This window comes from Mustela nivalis (assembly GCF_964662115.1).
Source record: "Mustela nivalis genome assembly, chromosome: 10".
Classification (NCBI taxonomy): Eukaryota; Metazoa; Chordata; class Mammalia; order Carnivora; family Mustelidae; genus Mustela; species Mustela nivalis.
The window spans coordinates 27,791,189-27,804,938 of record NC_139029.1 but is presented as its reverse complement, the minus strand read 5'-3'; the positions used below and the strand labels follow the sequence as shown (position 1 = coordinate 27,804,938).

At 47.6% G+C, this 13,750-nt stretch overlaps 1 protein-coding gene across 2 annotated transcripts in view; it reads left to right on the top strand.

The window, feature by feature from the left end:
• MTF1 (metal regulatory transcription factor 1) overlaps nucleotides 1-13,676 on the top strand; it is a 41,687-nt gene extending 28,011 nt beyond the window's left edge. Inside the window, exons 8-11 of one of the 2 annotated variants that reach the window (XM_082686338.1) lie at nucleotides 2,281-2,377; nucleotides 3,102-3,691; nucleotides 6,541-6,601; nucleotides 7,855-13,676. In XM_082686338.1, the coding sequence (XP_082542464.1) occupies nucleotides 2,281-2,377; nucleotides 3,102-3,691; nucleotides 6,541-6,601; nucleotides 7,855-8,282 (1,176 nt within the window). In that variant the 3' untranslated portion in view covers nucleotides 8,283-13,676. Of the gene's footprint in view, nucleotides 1-2,280; nucleotides 2,378-3,101; nucleotides 3,692-6,537; nucleotides 6,602-7,854 lie in introns of both variants that reach the window. The other variant, XM_082686337.1, reaches the window with a different exon arrangement.
• The last annotated feature ends 74 nt before the right edge of the window (nucleotides 13,677-13,750 follow it).

Below are 13,750 nucleotides of genomic sequence, written 5' to 3'. Positions count from 1 at the left end.
CCTCTGAGTTGGGGAACCTAAGATTTTGGGGTATAATAGCACTGTAATCTCAGAGGTTGTATTAAATGATTTGTTTAGGAGTCTACTCCCTGACCAGGGCCATGATCTAGGATAAAAGAGCTTTCTGGAGCCCTGGGGTCATCAGGTGAGGAATCCTGGTATGGAGGAACATTAAGTACTTGTTAAAAAGAAAAAAAGCCTTTTCTACCACAGTTGACATTGGCAAGACAGAGGCTCTGACCCTTGGGGTCAAATTACATAGTGTGCCCTCACCACCCATCATTTATTCCAGAATTAGAAATAGTCTCATTTTTAGTCTTTCATTCTAAGGCCACAATTCTTAAAGAAATAGAATTAATTTGCCTTTTTAAAAAATTAATTTGCTTTGTTCTGCTTTAAAAAAATGATGAATTGTTAATACCAAATGACACATTTTGATGAAGTCCTTCTTTCCTTGGTTTCTGGACAGCCATATGTGTATGTGGGTCCCCGACGTGAGCTTCGATTTGCTTGGATCTTTCGTTAAAGGAGGGTTGAAGTGCCTAGGGAACGGTGCTCTCGACCTCTTGGATCTAGAGCTTCAGGCTCCATCCTGGTCCTAGATAGCTCCCAGGGTTCTTTGTCTCTCTGAGCCAGGCCCCAGAGGCTCAGACTATTCTGGTCTCCTCCACTTCGGGGAGCTGCTCGAACTCACTCTGTCCCCTGGGTTTGTATCCTGAAGCCTGGCAGTGGCTGAGTCACAGGCACTTCAGCACTTTTTTTTTTTTTTTTTTTTTTTTTTTTAATTTAAAATAGTTTTTTATTGAAGTGTAGTATACATACAGAAAAGTACACCAATCACAAATACGCAGCTTAATGAATGATCACAATTCATCACATCGATGTAACTAGCACCCAAATCAAGAAATAGAACATTCTCAGCATCCCTGAAGCCTCCCACCCTTCATGCCCACTAACAGCTCTTACCTCTCCCTAAGGATAACCACTATCCCAACTTGGCCCCTCTTGGCTCACGTGGGTGGTTTCATCCGGAGGATCTCTAGGCTGCTGGACAGTTCCACTCACCACACTTGCCCAGGCCCAGAGTGATCCTTCCCCCTCCCAGAAGTAGAGTTGTTAAAAATGATCTTTAAACATGAGTTGGCACAGACGCAAAACATGGCCTGAAGATCAGTTTTGTTTGGCTGTACAGTGCTTTGTTTTCAGTTACTTGCTTTTAATGACAAATCAGTAGATTTCACATGAAAATCCACCTTTCAGACCATTTTTGAGCTCCGGAAGTCCCCAGTCTGCACTTCATAGGGCAGCGTTCCTCCGAAGCCCTTGAGCTGCCGGGGGGTACACGCTCCCCAGTTTGCCCCAACCTCCTGTCCCTGCCGCCCTGGTTTCATGACTTCTGTTACCTGCCTGCTCTTGTGGAGGCACTTGCCTCTGTCCCTCCTGCCCTACCAGCTGTGGGGCGGAGGCGGACTGGAGGGAGAAGAATGCTGTCCCCTCCCCCTCACCACAGAGAAGACTGGAGGTGGCCATTTTATTTGGTGCCTATCAGGAATCAGACCCTTAGGGCATTATATGTTTTTTGCCCCCCCCCCATTTTATCTTTTTTAAAAATGCCTCTGACGTCTTCTTAATTCTTAATTACAAAGAAACTCGCAGTGACAAACAATAGTGAGTATAAGGTGATAACTACTGTCTCTCATGAAAGGTTTCTTTTATTGCCTGATAAGTTGCCACGCATACCTGTTAGACTTTCATAGGGATTATGTAATGATCTTAAAGGATCTTCACAGCACATTATTATTACATGAGAAGAGCAGGTTGCAGGTAATAGATATTACACAATCCCATTTTTAGGTAGGATTTGGTCTTCTTTTAGGGCAGGGGTCAGGAAGCTCCTTTTTTGGAAAGGGCTGGATAGTAAATATTTTTGGCTCTGTGGACCACAGAGTCTCTGACAAAAGTCAGCTGTGCCGTCAGAGCATGAAAGGAGCATGGAAATAAATGAGCAAGCATGCATCATTCCAGTAAAACTTTATTTCCCAAAACGGACTTGCAGCCTACAAGTCATAGTTTGTGGGCTCCTGTTTGAGAGTATCTTAGGACCCAAATCGCCAGTGTCTGAAGTTTAGGGAACTAGATGTCACCTTGGAAAGGGAGAAGTTGGAAAAAAGAAACATATCAAAAAGATCATTCTAGTTCTGCTTCTGTGTGTTCTGTCCCAGTGAAGAATTGCCTCAGGGTGACAAGCCTCACGTCTCTGTCTGTCTCTGTCAATCACAGGGCCAGGACCTCAGCACAATTTCACCAGCAATCATCTTCGAATCTATGTTCCAGAATTCCGAAGACACGGCAATTCAGGAAGATCCTCAACAGACAGGTTTGTGCCACAGTCTCTCTTCCTGCTCACGTCTCGGCACCGGGCAAGGGAGTCCCCCTCGGTGACACACCGCGGCAGGCGCCGTGAAGTAGATTTCAGTTCCCTTGAACAACACATGTATTTGGTGAGGGGTCCAGGAAGTATGAGCCTTTTGTTTGGTTCCATCTTTTTCTCTCCTTCCCTCAGCAAGAGTCTCCTTGAGGGCCTACTTTCCCTAGCCCTTCAAAAGAAGAGGGTCTTTTTCAAAAGCTCTTGTTGGCTTTCAGAAGCAGGAGGAGCTGTGAGCTCGCACTTCTGAAGCGACACTGTGCTCGCGAGTGGGCAGGATCCTCAAACAGCATCAGATGCCTAGATCCTTCTGTGTTTGAATGGAAATCTGTCCCTGAAGCTTCACAGCAGTCAGAAAGTGTGTTCGCTGGTTATGCCAAAAGGGGATGTCTAGTCTCTTTAACAGAAAAGCCTTAGAATAATTTTTTTTTTTTTTTTTTTTTGACGGTGAAGCCCATACTAGCTCTTCACATGTAGAAAGCGAGGTTGGTTGTGAAGCCTGGTGCTTCGGCTGGAGGGGTCATTAAAGGGAACGCAGGAGGCCAGCCTTCTAGGAACGAAGCTCTTGGCTCTAACGGACTTCAGCTATCTTTGGTGTCGCCATGATGACTGTGTTTTTGTGGCTCCTGTAAGGCTTGGGATATGTATATATATTTCTATTTCTTTTTCTTGCCAGCTGCCTTGATTGAAAGTTTTAATGGTGATGCAGAGTCAGTCAGTGATGTTCCGCCATCCACAGGAAATTCAGCATCTTTATCTCTCCCGCTTGTACTGCAGCCTGGCATGTCCGAGCCACCCCAGCCTCTGCTACCAGCCTCAGCACCGTCTGCTCCTCCGCCTGCTCCTTCCCTAGGAACTGGTTCCCGGCAAGCTGCATTTGGCAACCCCTCTGCTCTCTTCCAACCTCCAGAAGTGCCTGTCCCCCACAGCACACAGTTTGCTGCTAATCGTCAAGAGTTTCTCCCGCACCCTCAGGCCCCGCAGCCCGTCGTACCGGGACTCTCTGTTGTTGCCGGGGCTGCGGCAGCGGCAGCACCACCAGCCGTGGCGGCACCGCCCCAGTCCCAAAGTACTACTGAGCCCCTGCCGGCCATGGTCCAGACTCTGCCCCTGGGCGCCAACTCTGTCCTGACTCACAACCCCACGATCACCATCACCCCAACGCCCAGCACAGCCATCCTGCAGTCCAGCCTGGTCATGGGAGAACAGAACCTACAGTGGATCTTAAATGGTGCCACCAGTTCACCACAAAACCAGGAACAAATTGTAAGTACTCTGTCTGAACGGATCTGGTGGGGTGAAGTGTCTATACGTAGAGGACATGTTCCCAGGTTTCACTTCAGAAAGGAACACGGTTATTGTATTGGCCCTGAAACCTGTGATTTGACCTCTTGGCCTTGTCCCCATGAGCAAGTGGTAGAAATCCGGAGAATGCCATGATGCAGACCCGCAGTAGGGAAGCAGAGGACAAGCCCTCCTGTGCAGCAGGCTCATGAATGAAGATCCCATCTGCAGTGTCACGGCATCCTCTAGGAGAGCAGAGCAGTCAGCAGACTGCAGAGGCCCAAGAACGACTTAGGAAACCGGGTTCTTCTCCAAGGCGGAGTCAGACTTATGTGCAGGGATGGTCAGACCCCATCAGGTGGAAAGCACAGTTTCTACAGTAGTATTCCGTTTTGATGACGAAGGAAAAGACTTGGTCACTCAAATATATTTTTGAGGGCCGGGGTTTTTTTTTTTTTTTTTTTAATTGTATTTATTTATTTGAAGGAGTGATAAGAGGGAGAGCGAGTGAGCACAGGAGCATGAGCAGAGGGACAGGGAGGGGGAGAAGCAGGCTCCCCTACTGAGCGGGGGCTCCATCCCAGGACCCCGGGATCGTAACTGGAACCAAAGGCAGACACTTAACTGACTGAGCCCTCCGGGCGCCCCGAGGGCCTGGTATTTACCAGGTACCATGCATGATACTTTTGGGGATACAGAAGAGTGGAAACCATGATCTCTTTTTCATGAAAACTTAACATTTTAGTTAAAGAGGCTAAAATACCTCAAAGTTAACATTACCAGTAGGGGAAGGGCCAAATAATAAAAACGGTAATAAAAAAATAACAGCAGTGATTTATCGAACCCTTACTGTGTATAAGGGCTCCCTGTGCTGATTAAGCACTTTTTGAAACTGAAGGTCTGACATGTGCCAGTTGTTAACTTATGTACATTATTCTTAGATTACCTTTTTTTTAGATTTTATTGAACAGGTGGTACAGAGAATTTCTGTGTACTCTCTGGCCATTGGCCCTCGTCCACCACCACCCAGTTTGCTATGCTAGTGACATCTTGCATTAGTCTGGCACATTTGTTACAACTGGTGAATCAGTATCAATATATTACTACTATCCAAAGTCCATTGTTTACATTAGGGCCTACTCTGTGTGTGCACTGATCTGTGGGTTTTGACAAACGCATGATGTCACCTGTCTCCCATTACTGTATTCAGAGTAGATTCACCACCTTAAAAGTCCCTATTCTTCACTTATTTATCCCGTCCCCCTCTCCCTTAGCACCCACTGATAATTTCAGTCTCTAGATGTTTTTATGTCTGAATGTCACCCACTGTGCTAACTAAGCACTTTTCAGTGCATTGCTCATTTAATCACAGTAATCCTAGGAGGTAGGTATGATTTTACAAATGGAGAGCTGAAGCCCAGAGAAGTTAAGTGACTAGCTCAAGGTCACACACCTCATAAGTGGGAAGGCTGCGATTTGAGCATAGACAGCTTGGTCTCAGAGCCCGTGCTCCTGACTACTTGTTGGGTAGCCATCCAGGGCATGTGAGCCTTGAGTTAAGAGGAGGAAATAGATGGAGAAAACGACGTACTAAGTCGGAGAATGCTAGGGTGGATGTATGACGCCGTTAAACTGGAAGGGTAGTCTGGGGCTAAACAGCGAGACCAGAGTGTTCGGATTCCATCGATCAGGTGCCAGGCCCCAGAGGCCACCTGATGCCATGTTTAGAGTGCCAGAGTCACTGGAGAGGCCTTTTTGTTGGTGTTGTAATCCAATCTGCTCCATGTCATTTTTACTTTTTTTTTTTTTTTCCTGCATCTGCCTTGGGGAGCTGCATGGGGCCAGTGTCATTCCTTTTCCATACAATTCATTTTTATGTATTTAAATATTGGTCTCATTTTTCCACCATTATTTTAGTGTCCGCTCCTATAACTTAGCCAGAAGCTCTCACATTCCTTCTAGAGTCAGCCTAGAGGGACCCTTTCGCCCCCACAAAAGGGATAAAGTACAAAGCCTTTTTAAGGTAACTACTAGAAGAAAGCAGCCAGTGTAACAGGAAGTGTTACCACAGTGGAAGGGGTGGCCTCTGGGCCTGACTCTGTGGTCCGCCTCATAGAACGTAAATCGCTCATGTTTGCTGTGGGCTCACCACGTCCTGCAGGCTTCACACGCCTCCTCTCATTTCACCTTCATGGGGGCTCTCTGGGAGGTCCTTTGGTTATTATTCTCGTTTTACAGATGAGGAAACTGAGACGCTAAGAAAAATCACTTGCCTTCCCTCAATAACTAAGAGGTGGTGGGACTTGAACTTGAGGCCAGAACCCTCCTTGGAGCTGCTACCCTGTGCAGCTTACAGCACACCTCACGGGGCTCTTCTACCAGTGAGAGGACATCTTAGCCGGTCCTTAGCATGCACGTTGATCCTTGATGAGACAAAAGAACTTTCCAGCCTCACAGAAGTATTGGGGTGTGGCAGCAGTGGAGGCCTTGTAGGGAAGCTAGCCCTGGGGTTCCCTGTGAGAAGACCCCAGCGTAAGCAAAGCAACCTTGGCGGAGCCTTTGGGTGGACAGAACCTACTAGATTGGGTAGCTGGGAGACAGCCAAGTAGTAGGAGACAAAGCCGGCTGCACCATCAGCACTGAATGTCAAACAGTGCAGTGATCTCATGTCAGAGCACAAACAAAACATCACTCAGTGCAAAAATCCTTGAACACTGAGGGTTTTCTGTCCTCTTGGATGACCAATACAATCAGGCAGGCTTCAGGTCCTTGGAGATTTGCCATACATGAGTGGCCGTAAATGTGATTTTTTTTTTCTTCCTCCCCAGCAGCAAGCATCTAAAGTCGAGAAGGTGTTTTTTACCACGGCAGTACCAGTAGCCAGTAGCACAGGTATGTAACTGTGTGGGGGCTTTAAAAGCAAGTCATCTCTCGGGGCCCCTTTGAGGCAGATTTCACTGTTGCTTTGCCCCAGTTTTTAAAACCTCACATTTGTCAGATTGTATTGTTTATAAGTTAGCACACTTACGGCGTAAATAACCACACTTAACATTCCTTAGGGAGTAGTGGTTCTTTGCCTCTCAGATACAGCTTTTAAGAGTAACCAGAAGAAAGTGTGACTCACAGTTAATGCCGAAGAGGGCAGCTGTTAATTCACTGGATTCTTTTCTAATTACAGTAATGAAGAAATAGCATCTGGGCCAGAGACTCATACAGAGTGAAAAGTTCCTTTTTTTTTTTTTTTTTTTTTTCCAAACTATCTTATAGATTAAGAAATGGGGCCCTGAAAGATGAATTGACTCCTCTGGAGTCCTAAGAGAGTTTGTGGCCAGAGTCAGGGCCCTGGTTCTCAGGCTCCTGACTTCTATTTTCTTCTCCTGCCTCCCTGGTTTCTTTTTTTTGAGACACACACAGCCTGATTTCGGAGTGTGCGTGTGCAGAGCACACAGACACACACAAAAGAGCGGGCGCATGCGTGAGCACAAGGCTGGCAGTGTACAGGGGGACCCCCCACACACACTGTGTGTGTAAGACTGGGATGCGAGAGTGAGCAAGAGGCTGTCCAGGAGCTTGGTCCTAGACAAGGAGGACTCAGGCCACACATCTCACGCAGTGTTGAGAGAAGTGCGAAGGGAGGCAGGAGCTCCTGGCACACAGACAGGAAGTTGGTGGGCCGGCTGCCCTGGGCCAGCCCTACGTGGGAGCCTGCGGGCATCCCAGCCTGGCAGCCTCAGGAAAGAGGATGAGCTGGGTCTTCAGGAAGAAGAGTAAGTTCTCCAGAAAAGCAGCCCTGTGTGGGGAGTTTAAGCAGAAGGAAGAGCCCAGAGTCCTAGAGGTATGAAGAACATGTCAGGAAAAGGGAGGCATCTGCTGTGGCTGGCATGGAGGGTACCAGGGAGAATGGCCAGAAACAAAGCTGGAGGTACAGGGTCATCTAGATGGTGTAAGTGGCTTTCTGAGGAAAAGGGACTTTGCCTTGGAGGGGATGGGGAGTGTCAGACAGAACGAAGCTTGGAGCGTGGCATCATCCCTCCCCAAGGTTCTTGCCTCTGTGGCCCTCGGCGCTCACCTAGTCTGTACCCCCCCATCCCTCACGCCCCTGCCTGCGGCTACTTGAGGAGCAGTGTCTCTTGCCTCTCTCACAGGGAGCTCTGTACAGCAGATTGGCCTCAGTGTTCCTGTGATCATCATCAAACAAGAGGAGGCATGTCAGTGTCAGTGCGCGTGCCGGGACTCTGCCAAGGAGCGGGCGGCAGGCAGGAGGAAGGGCTGTTCTTCCCCACCCCCTGCAGAACCGAGCCCCCAGCCTCCTGACGGGCCCAGCCTGAAGCTACCACCACAGACTTTTTCCTCGCCCCCTGACCCCCTGTCGACATCCTCCGCTGTACCCTCTTCCTGTGAGCAAAGCAGACAAGCCGAGACTCCTTCAGACCCTCAGACAGAAACGTTAAGTGCCATGGATGTGTCAGAGTTTTTGTCCCTCCAGAGCCTGGACACCCCGTCCAATCTGATTCCCATTGAAGCACTACTGCAGGGGGAGGAGGAGATGGGCCTGACCAGCTTCTCCAAGTGAAAGGGCCACTTGCGCTCACCTCCAGGAAAGGAGGAGTGAGCGGGAGGCGGAAGGGCCGGCGTCTGCCTCACTGGGGGTGGGTCAGCAGTTCAAAGGATGAAGAAATCTACTGTTTGAAATCCTCACCTTTCAGACGTATTTTCTTTAGTCATATCCCAGGAGCATCCATTTTAAGGAACTGATCTTTGGAAAAAAAAAAAAAAACCAACAAAAAAAAAACAAAACAAAAAAAGCTAAGTTATAAATGAACTGTTTGGCTGCACTGTATGTCACTTTTGCTTATTGTCATGTGAACTTGGAAACTAAGGTTACTCGTATGCATAAACATTCGAAATGAAAGGGTGTGGCTTCCATCAGTCTGATGCTGCCCATCACTTGCACTGGGGTCTCTGTGGTTTGGGCAGTGGAGTTCAGTGGGTCGAGTGTTGCTCCTCCCTCCCTGTGCGTCTTTTGAGTCTGAGGCCACAGCTGGCCTGGGAGGCCAGAGCCTGGCTTCATCAGAGGGGGCGATGCCAAGGCAGGTCAGACAGCCGTGAGCCAGACAGGGACTGGGTAAGGTGGTTTTGTTGTTTGCTGTTGGTGTCGGTGGAGCTCAGGGTGGCTGTGGCAGGTGTCACCCAGCAGTGGGTTGCGAAAAGCCTGGCCCGAGGCTGTGTGGGGGATCAGGTTCTTCGGGGGGCCCTGGACGAGCTGTTGACTGCTGTCTGTCAGTGCGTGTGCAGAGCAGGCTCTAGTCACGTCATCCCAGTCTTTGCCTTCCTGGTACTTTGCCTCTCTTGGTTGGCGGCCAGGGCTTGCGGACCGCAGTGAATTTTTCTTGGGGAACCTCCCTGTTTCGTCCTAGAGTGGACATGTGGCTTATAGCCAGTGGCTGGGTGGTGGTCTGCTTGCCTTTAATGGTATTTTCTTCCTCAGAGCAGAAGAGCTGCATTTTGCTTATCGGGAAAAAGTGCAGCTTTAAGGGAGTTTGTTGTTGTTTTTGTTTTCTCTTTTAGGTGGCATGTAATTGGCAGGCCAGGTGTCCTGGTTCCAGGTTCTAGCCAGGCTTTTGGTTGTCCCTCCCATCTCTGCCTCTCACCCCTCTGGATTTTGCATACAGTCTAGTGCAGTGCAAAGAAGGATGTGACTTGCTTGGCTTAGTCATGTGATTTCTAAACAAACAAACAAAAAACAAAAACCACAAAACGATGATCTTCTACTCAGGGTAAAACAAAACAAAAATTCCCCTTCCACCAAAAAGCCTGAAATGTTGCAATAAGTTATCTCATTTGGAATGTTTCATTAAGTTGTGTTATAGGGAAAAAAATTTTTTTGATTTGTGTATAGAATTATATCCATCTGTCTGCCTTTGGCTCTAAGTCATTGCCTCTTTAAAATAAAACCTAAAATCCAGTTCACACTAAAATGGAAGGTTTCTCTCAACTGGCTATATTAACATAGTCATGAGTGCTCACCAAGCTCACTGAGCTCAGAAATGAGGCCTGGCCCAGGGTGTAGACTAGGCCTCTGCCTCCAAGAGACCGTTCCCTGCCTTGAGCAAGAAAAAGGGGTCCACGAACACAGCTGCTCTCCTGAGTCAACAGTGTCAGGCAGAACGCAGCCATAATTTTGTTGTCTTTTTCCATTCCCTAACGTACAGAGATCTGCATGTGTCACTCTTGTGTTCTCTGAGCTATTACTCAGGGCCAGCCAAGACAGTATCCAGAGCTGATCATTTACCTGGGGGCCCAGAGGCCCTGCCTTTGACAGAATTTCAGGGATGGAGTTGGACGGGAAGGCAGAGGTAGTAAATGTTGTTACTGCCATGAGAAAAGGACTTTCCCTCAGGCAGCTGATGGCTTCTCATTCCAGGAGTCTAGTCCAGAGAATCCATTTCTTCTTGACTTTCTGCACTCCCCTCCCCCAAAGGCTGGTGGGTTCTGGTGACCACTGACTTCAGCAGAAGTTGATAAGGGGGAAGGAATCTTCTATTACCACAGTGGCTTAGTCTTTCTGGAAAATTAGTTGCTGAGTGTGGGTTATCCATGGCTGTCTCTGGGTCTTGTACCCATAGGAAGCTTTTAGGCTGTTTTCGCTACAACTTCAGACAGAGCAAAGCGACAGGGTCCCAAAGCTCATATCTGAGGTTACAAATGACCTCCCCACATACCCAGTCTGGGGGCACCTGGGAGTCGGTTCCCTGGGAGCTGAGGTGGGAAACCTCCCTGGGAGCCCAGGGAAGGTCATTGGAAGTATCCGTGGTTTCATGATTGCTTCTTTCTAGCTAGCCAGAGCTGTGCTCCTCTTGGGCTTAGCGAGGCCATTGGCTTTTCTGCTCTCCAAAGATTGGGGGTGATGAAGAAGCATCTTTAAACAGTATTTAGGCTGACAGATTTATCTAGTTGAAGTATCTGCCTTTTGAGGGTGACTCAAAATTACAGGGGGACTATCAGAGCCAATTAGCTTTTGAAAAATCAGGAATGTGCTTAAAATGCTAGTGAGTGATTGTGAAGAGCAGGTTTTTTCCACGGGACAGGCAGTCTTTCCTTCCTCTTCCAGAGCTTTCTCCCTCCTATCGCCTCCTGCAAAGCCTGGCCTCTAGTGCCAGGAACCTTCCGGGGGGAGCAGGCTACTGGCTACAGTGGAGCTAGAACGAGCCTTCATGGAGAATGTGCTGTCCCCAAACCCAGGAATGACCCTGTGGTGAAGTTAGGGAAGAGCTGCAGACTTCGGGCAGGTAAAATCAAGCCTTTTTTCTAACCATGGTAACCTTGGCCATTTCCACCTGGTTGGTGTATGCTTCCAGCCCCCGCTGGCATCTCCAGCTCCACCACCCCTTTACAGGGTGTCGTCAGCACCAGGGACTGGAGTTCATGGACTTAGGAAGGGGTAGGAGACCGGCTGGCACCCTCAAGCTGCCTTAGTGATGTGGGCCCTTCCCCAGGAGGTGGCTGGGACATCGAGGGAGCATGGCCCTGCCTATCCTTGGGGGGTGGGCAGTGGTGGGGAGAGGAATCTGGTCAGCCTCAAGGGGGCATCGCTTGTTTGGTGACAAGAGTCGGTGTCATTTATTAAATTCCACTCCTTTCCCCTTAGAAGGAGATCATGGTACAAAGCCCAGGAGGGGCCTTAAGGCGTGATGACCTCTCTATGTAGAAGCCAGGGACTTCTCTCCACCAGCTCTGGGAAAGTCAGTAGATGGGAGTTTCACCTTCAGGGTCAAGGCAGTGGGCTGATGGGGATCGTGGAGGGTATGGGTGGGTTTTCCTGAGAGACTTTGTATAGTATAATGCTGAATGTGTCCAGAGGGATGAGTTTGCAGAACCTCATATTGGTATATTAAAGAAATAATAAAATAAAAAAGCACTTTAGGTTATTTTATCTTTAACCCAATTGCTGCAATTTCTTTTGTGTATATATATACATATATATACTTTCCACAAAGTTTTATTTTTTGCTCAGAATAAAAATTTAAATTGAGGTGTGAAAAGAAAAGCACTTACCTTGGTGCAATATGTGTAGCTTGACGGTCGTTGTCCCATGTGGCCCTGGCCTGGCCGCGTTTTTCCACTCTGATCAGCCCTGTGCTGGGAGGCTGTCCATAGGGAAACACTATTATGCATTCTCAGCAACTGCTTCAATCTATGCAAGCCTTCCCTGTGTGCCCGAGGGCGCCCCCTCAGGCTCTCTGAAGAACTGCTGCGGGTCCTGTTTTCTTCTGCTGACTGTTGAGGCCCTTTCTCATCACTTCTTGGTCCCTTGCCATCTTGCCCCACCTTCACCATTACAAAGTGATGCCTGAAAGGAAGGAACAGGTTGTTCCTAGTAGAAACCTGGCACCTTCTAGACTTTTCTATTTGTAATCACGTTCATTGTCCTTAATCTTAAAGACTTCTCCAGAGTCACTGAAACCATTGATTTGTGGAACTGCAACAGTATTGCTAGAGTTACATTTTCCTCCACCACCAATCAGAAACATGTCTGGGAGGTTGTGGTGGTAGTGGGGGAGCGGGCAACATGAGCCATTTTCCTACTGCTCCCCTCACCACCCATGTTGATTCTTGAAGAAAAAAGGTCTCCAGCCTTCCTTAAATCCAGTAAACAAAGCTGTTAATAATCTTTTTTTACTTTCTTCCTTCCCCCATATTTCCCTTTTGTCTGGGGGGGGAGTATCCCCCCCCCCCATTTTATCTTCAATTCTCAGGCTACAGTAGAATAGAGAAGTTTTGACATAACACTTCAGCCAAAGCAGAAGGATTTCCACAGATCAATATGCAAATGGGCCTGCTGTAACATAGATGGGAAGTTGTCCATTCCTTAATATTAGGGTGGGGGCGGGGGGAGGCAACAAAATGGAATTTTGCATATTTCTGGTTGGTAGTCAGTTTAGCCTGTTTCCTCTTGTAGAGTTTTGGGGGACAGGGAGAGTCCCGTATTTCCTCTCATGCCCCTTGGGGGAAGCGGACTATCACTGTTGGGGCATTTCTCACTGTTATTCCTGTTCCAGAGGGCTTCTCAGTCTGCACTGAAAAATGCAAATTAAACTGGATCTTACGTCAATGTGTACATAGTACAAGCTTTTTTTACTGGAAGCAAAGTTTAAAACCACACACTGCCCTTTTGGTGGTGTGCCTGCTGGCCAAAAATTGGGTGATAATGTAGTGTCACTTTCTCAGCGCAATGCAGTTTCTACTCTTTTTCTTATGGGAAAATTTTTCATAAAACCTTTTTTCACCAAAACCCAGGGGTGTTTTTTGCAATATCCTTGTTATCCTCGTAGTGGTGCCAAGTCAGAGGCCTCTCTTGCCCTTCTCCCACGTCCTTAGGCCTCCCTGAGGCGCCTTTGGTTCAACAGTCTACATCTTTGTTGTGTTTTGGAGAATGTGGGGGTGGAGGGTCAGAGCTCAAGGTGGCTGTTACCTTTCCCTGTCAACTCTTCCAAGTCCCTTTTTGGGGAAGGTGGCTGGAAACAGGATTTTGCTGAATCCCTGGCTTGCATCTGGCCAGGAAAGGCAAGACCCACAGAGAGCCTTCTTTTTTTGACACACACTAGTAGTCATTGGCCGGAGGTCTTAGTGACAGTTTTTTAAATCTCCAGTGGTTTTATTTGGATTATGTGAAAGCCTATCAAAGTTATTGAAGTGTGAAACATGGGAACAACGGACTTCCACCGAGCGATATGAAAACGTTACAGGTTCAGTACTTCCAAAGGAAGAAACCTCCAAACCCAAAAAAGAGTAAATATGAATTTGTATTTTTGAAGAATGTGAAATAATGGTGTTTGCTTAATTGCTCATTTTGTATAAACTTAATATTGTACTTTAAAATATCTGCTAAGAAGTGAAAATTTAACTTTTTGGAATTGAAAAAGCAATATTAAATACTAATGAAATCCTAATTAAATGCTTATTTAAATCTGGTAGTATCTGTGGCATTTCTTCCCAAACCTACCCATGGCTGATGATTTTCCTCTACTTACCACCCCCTCC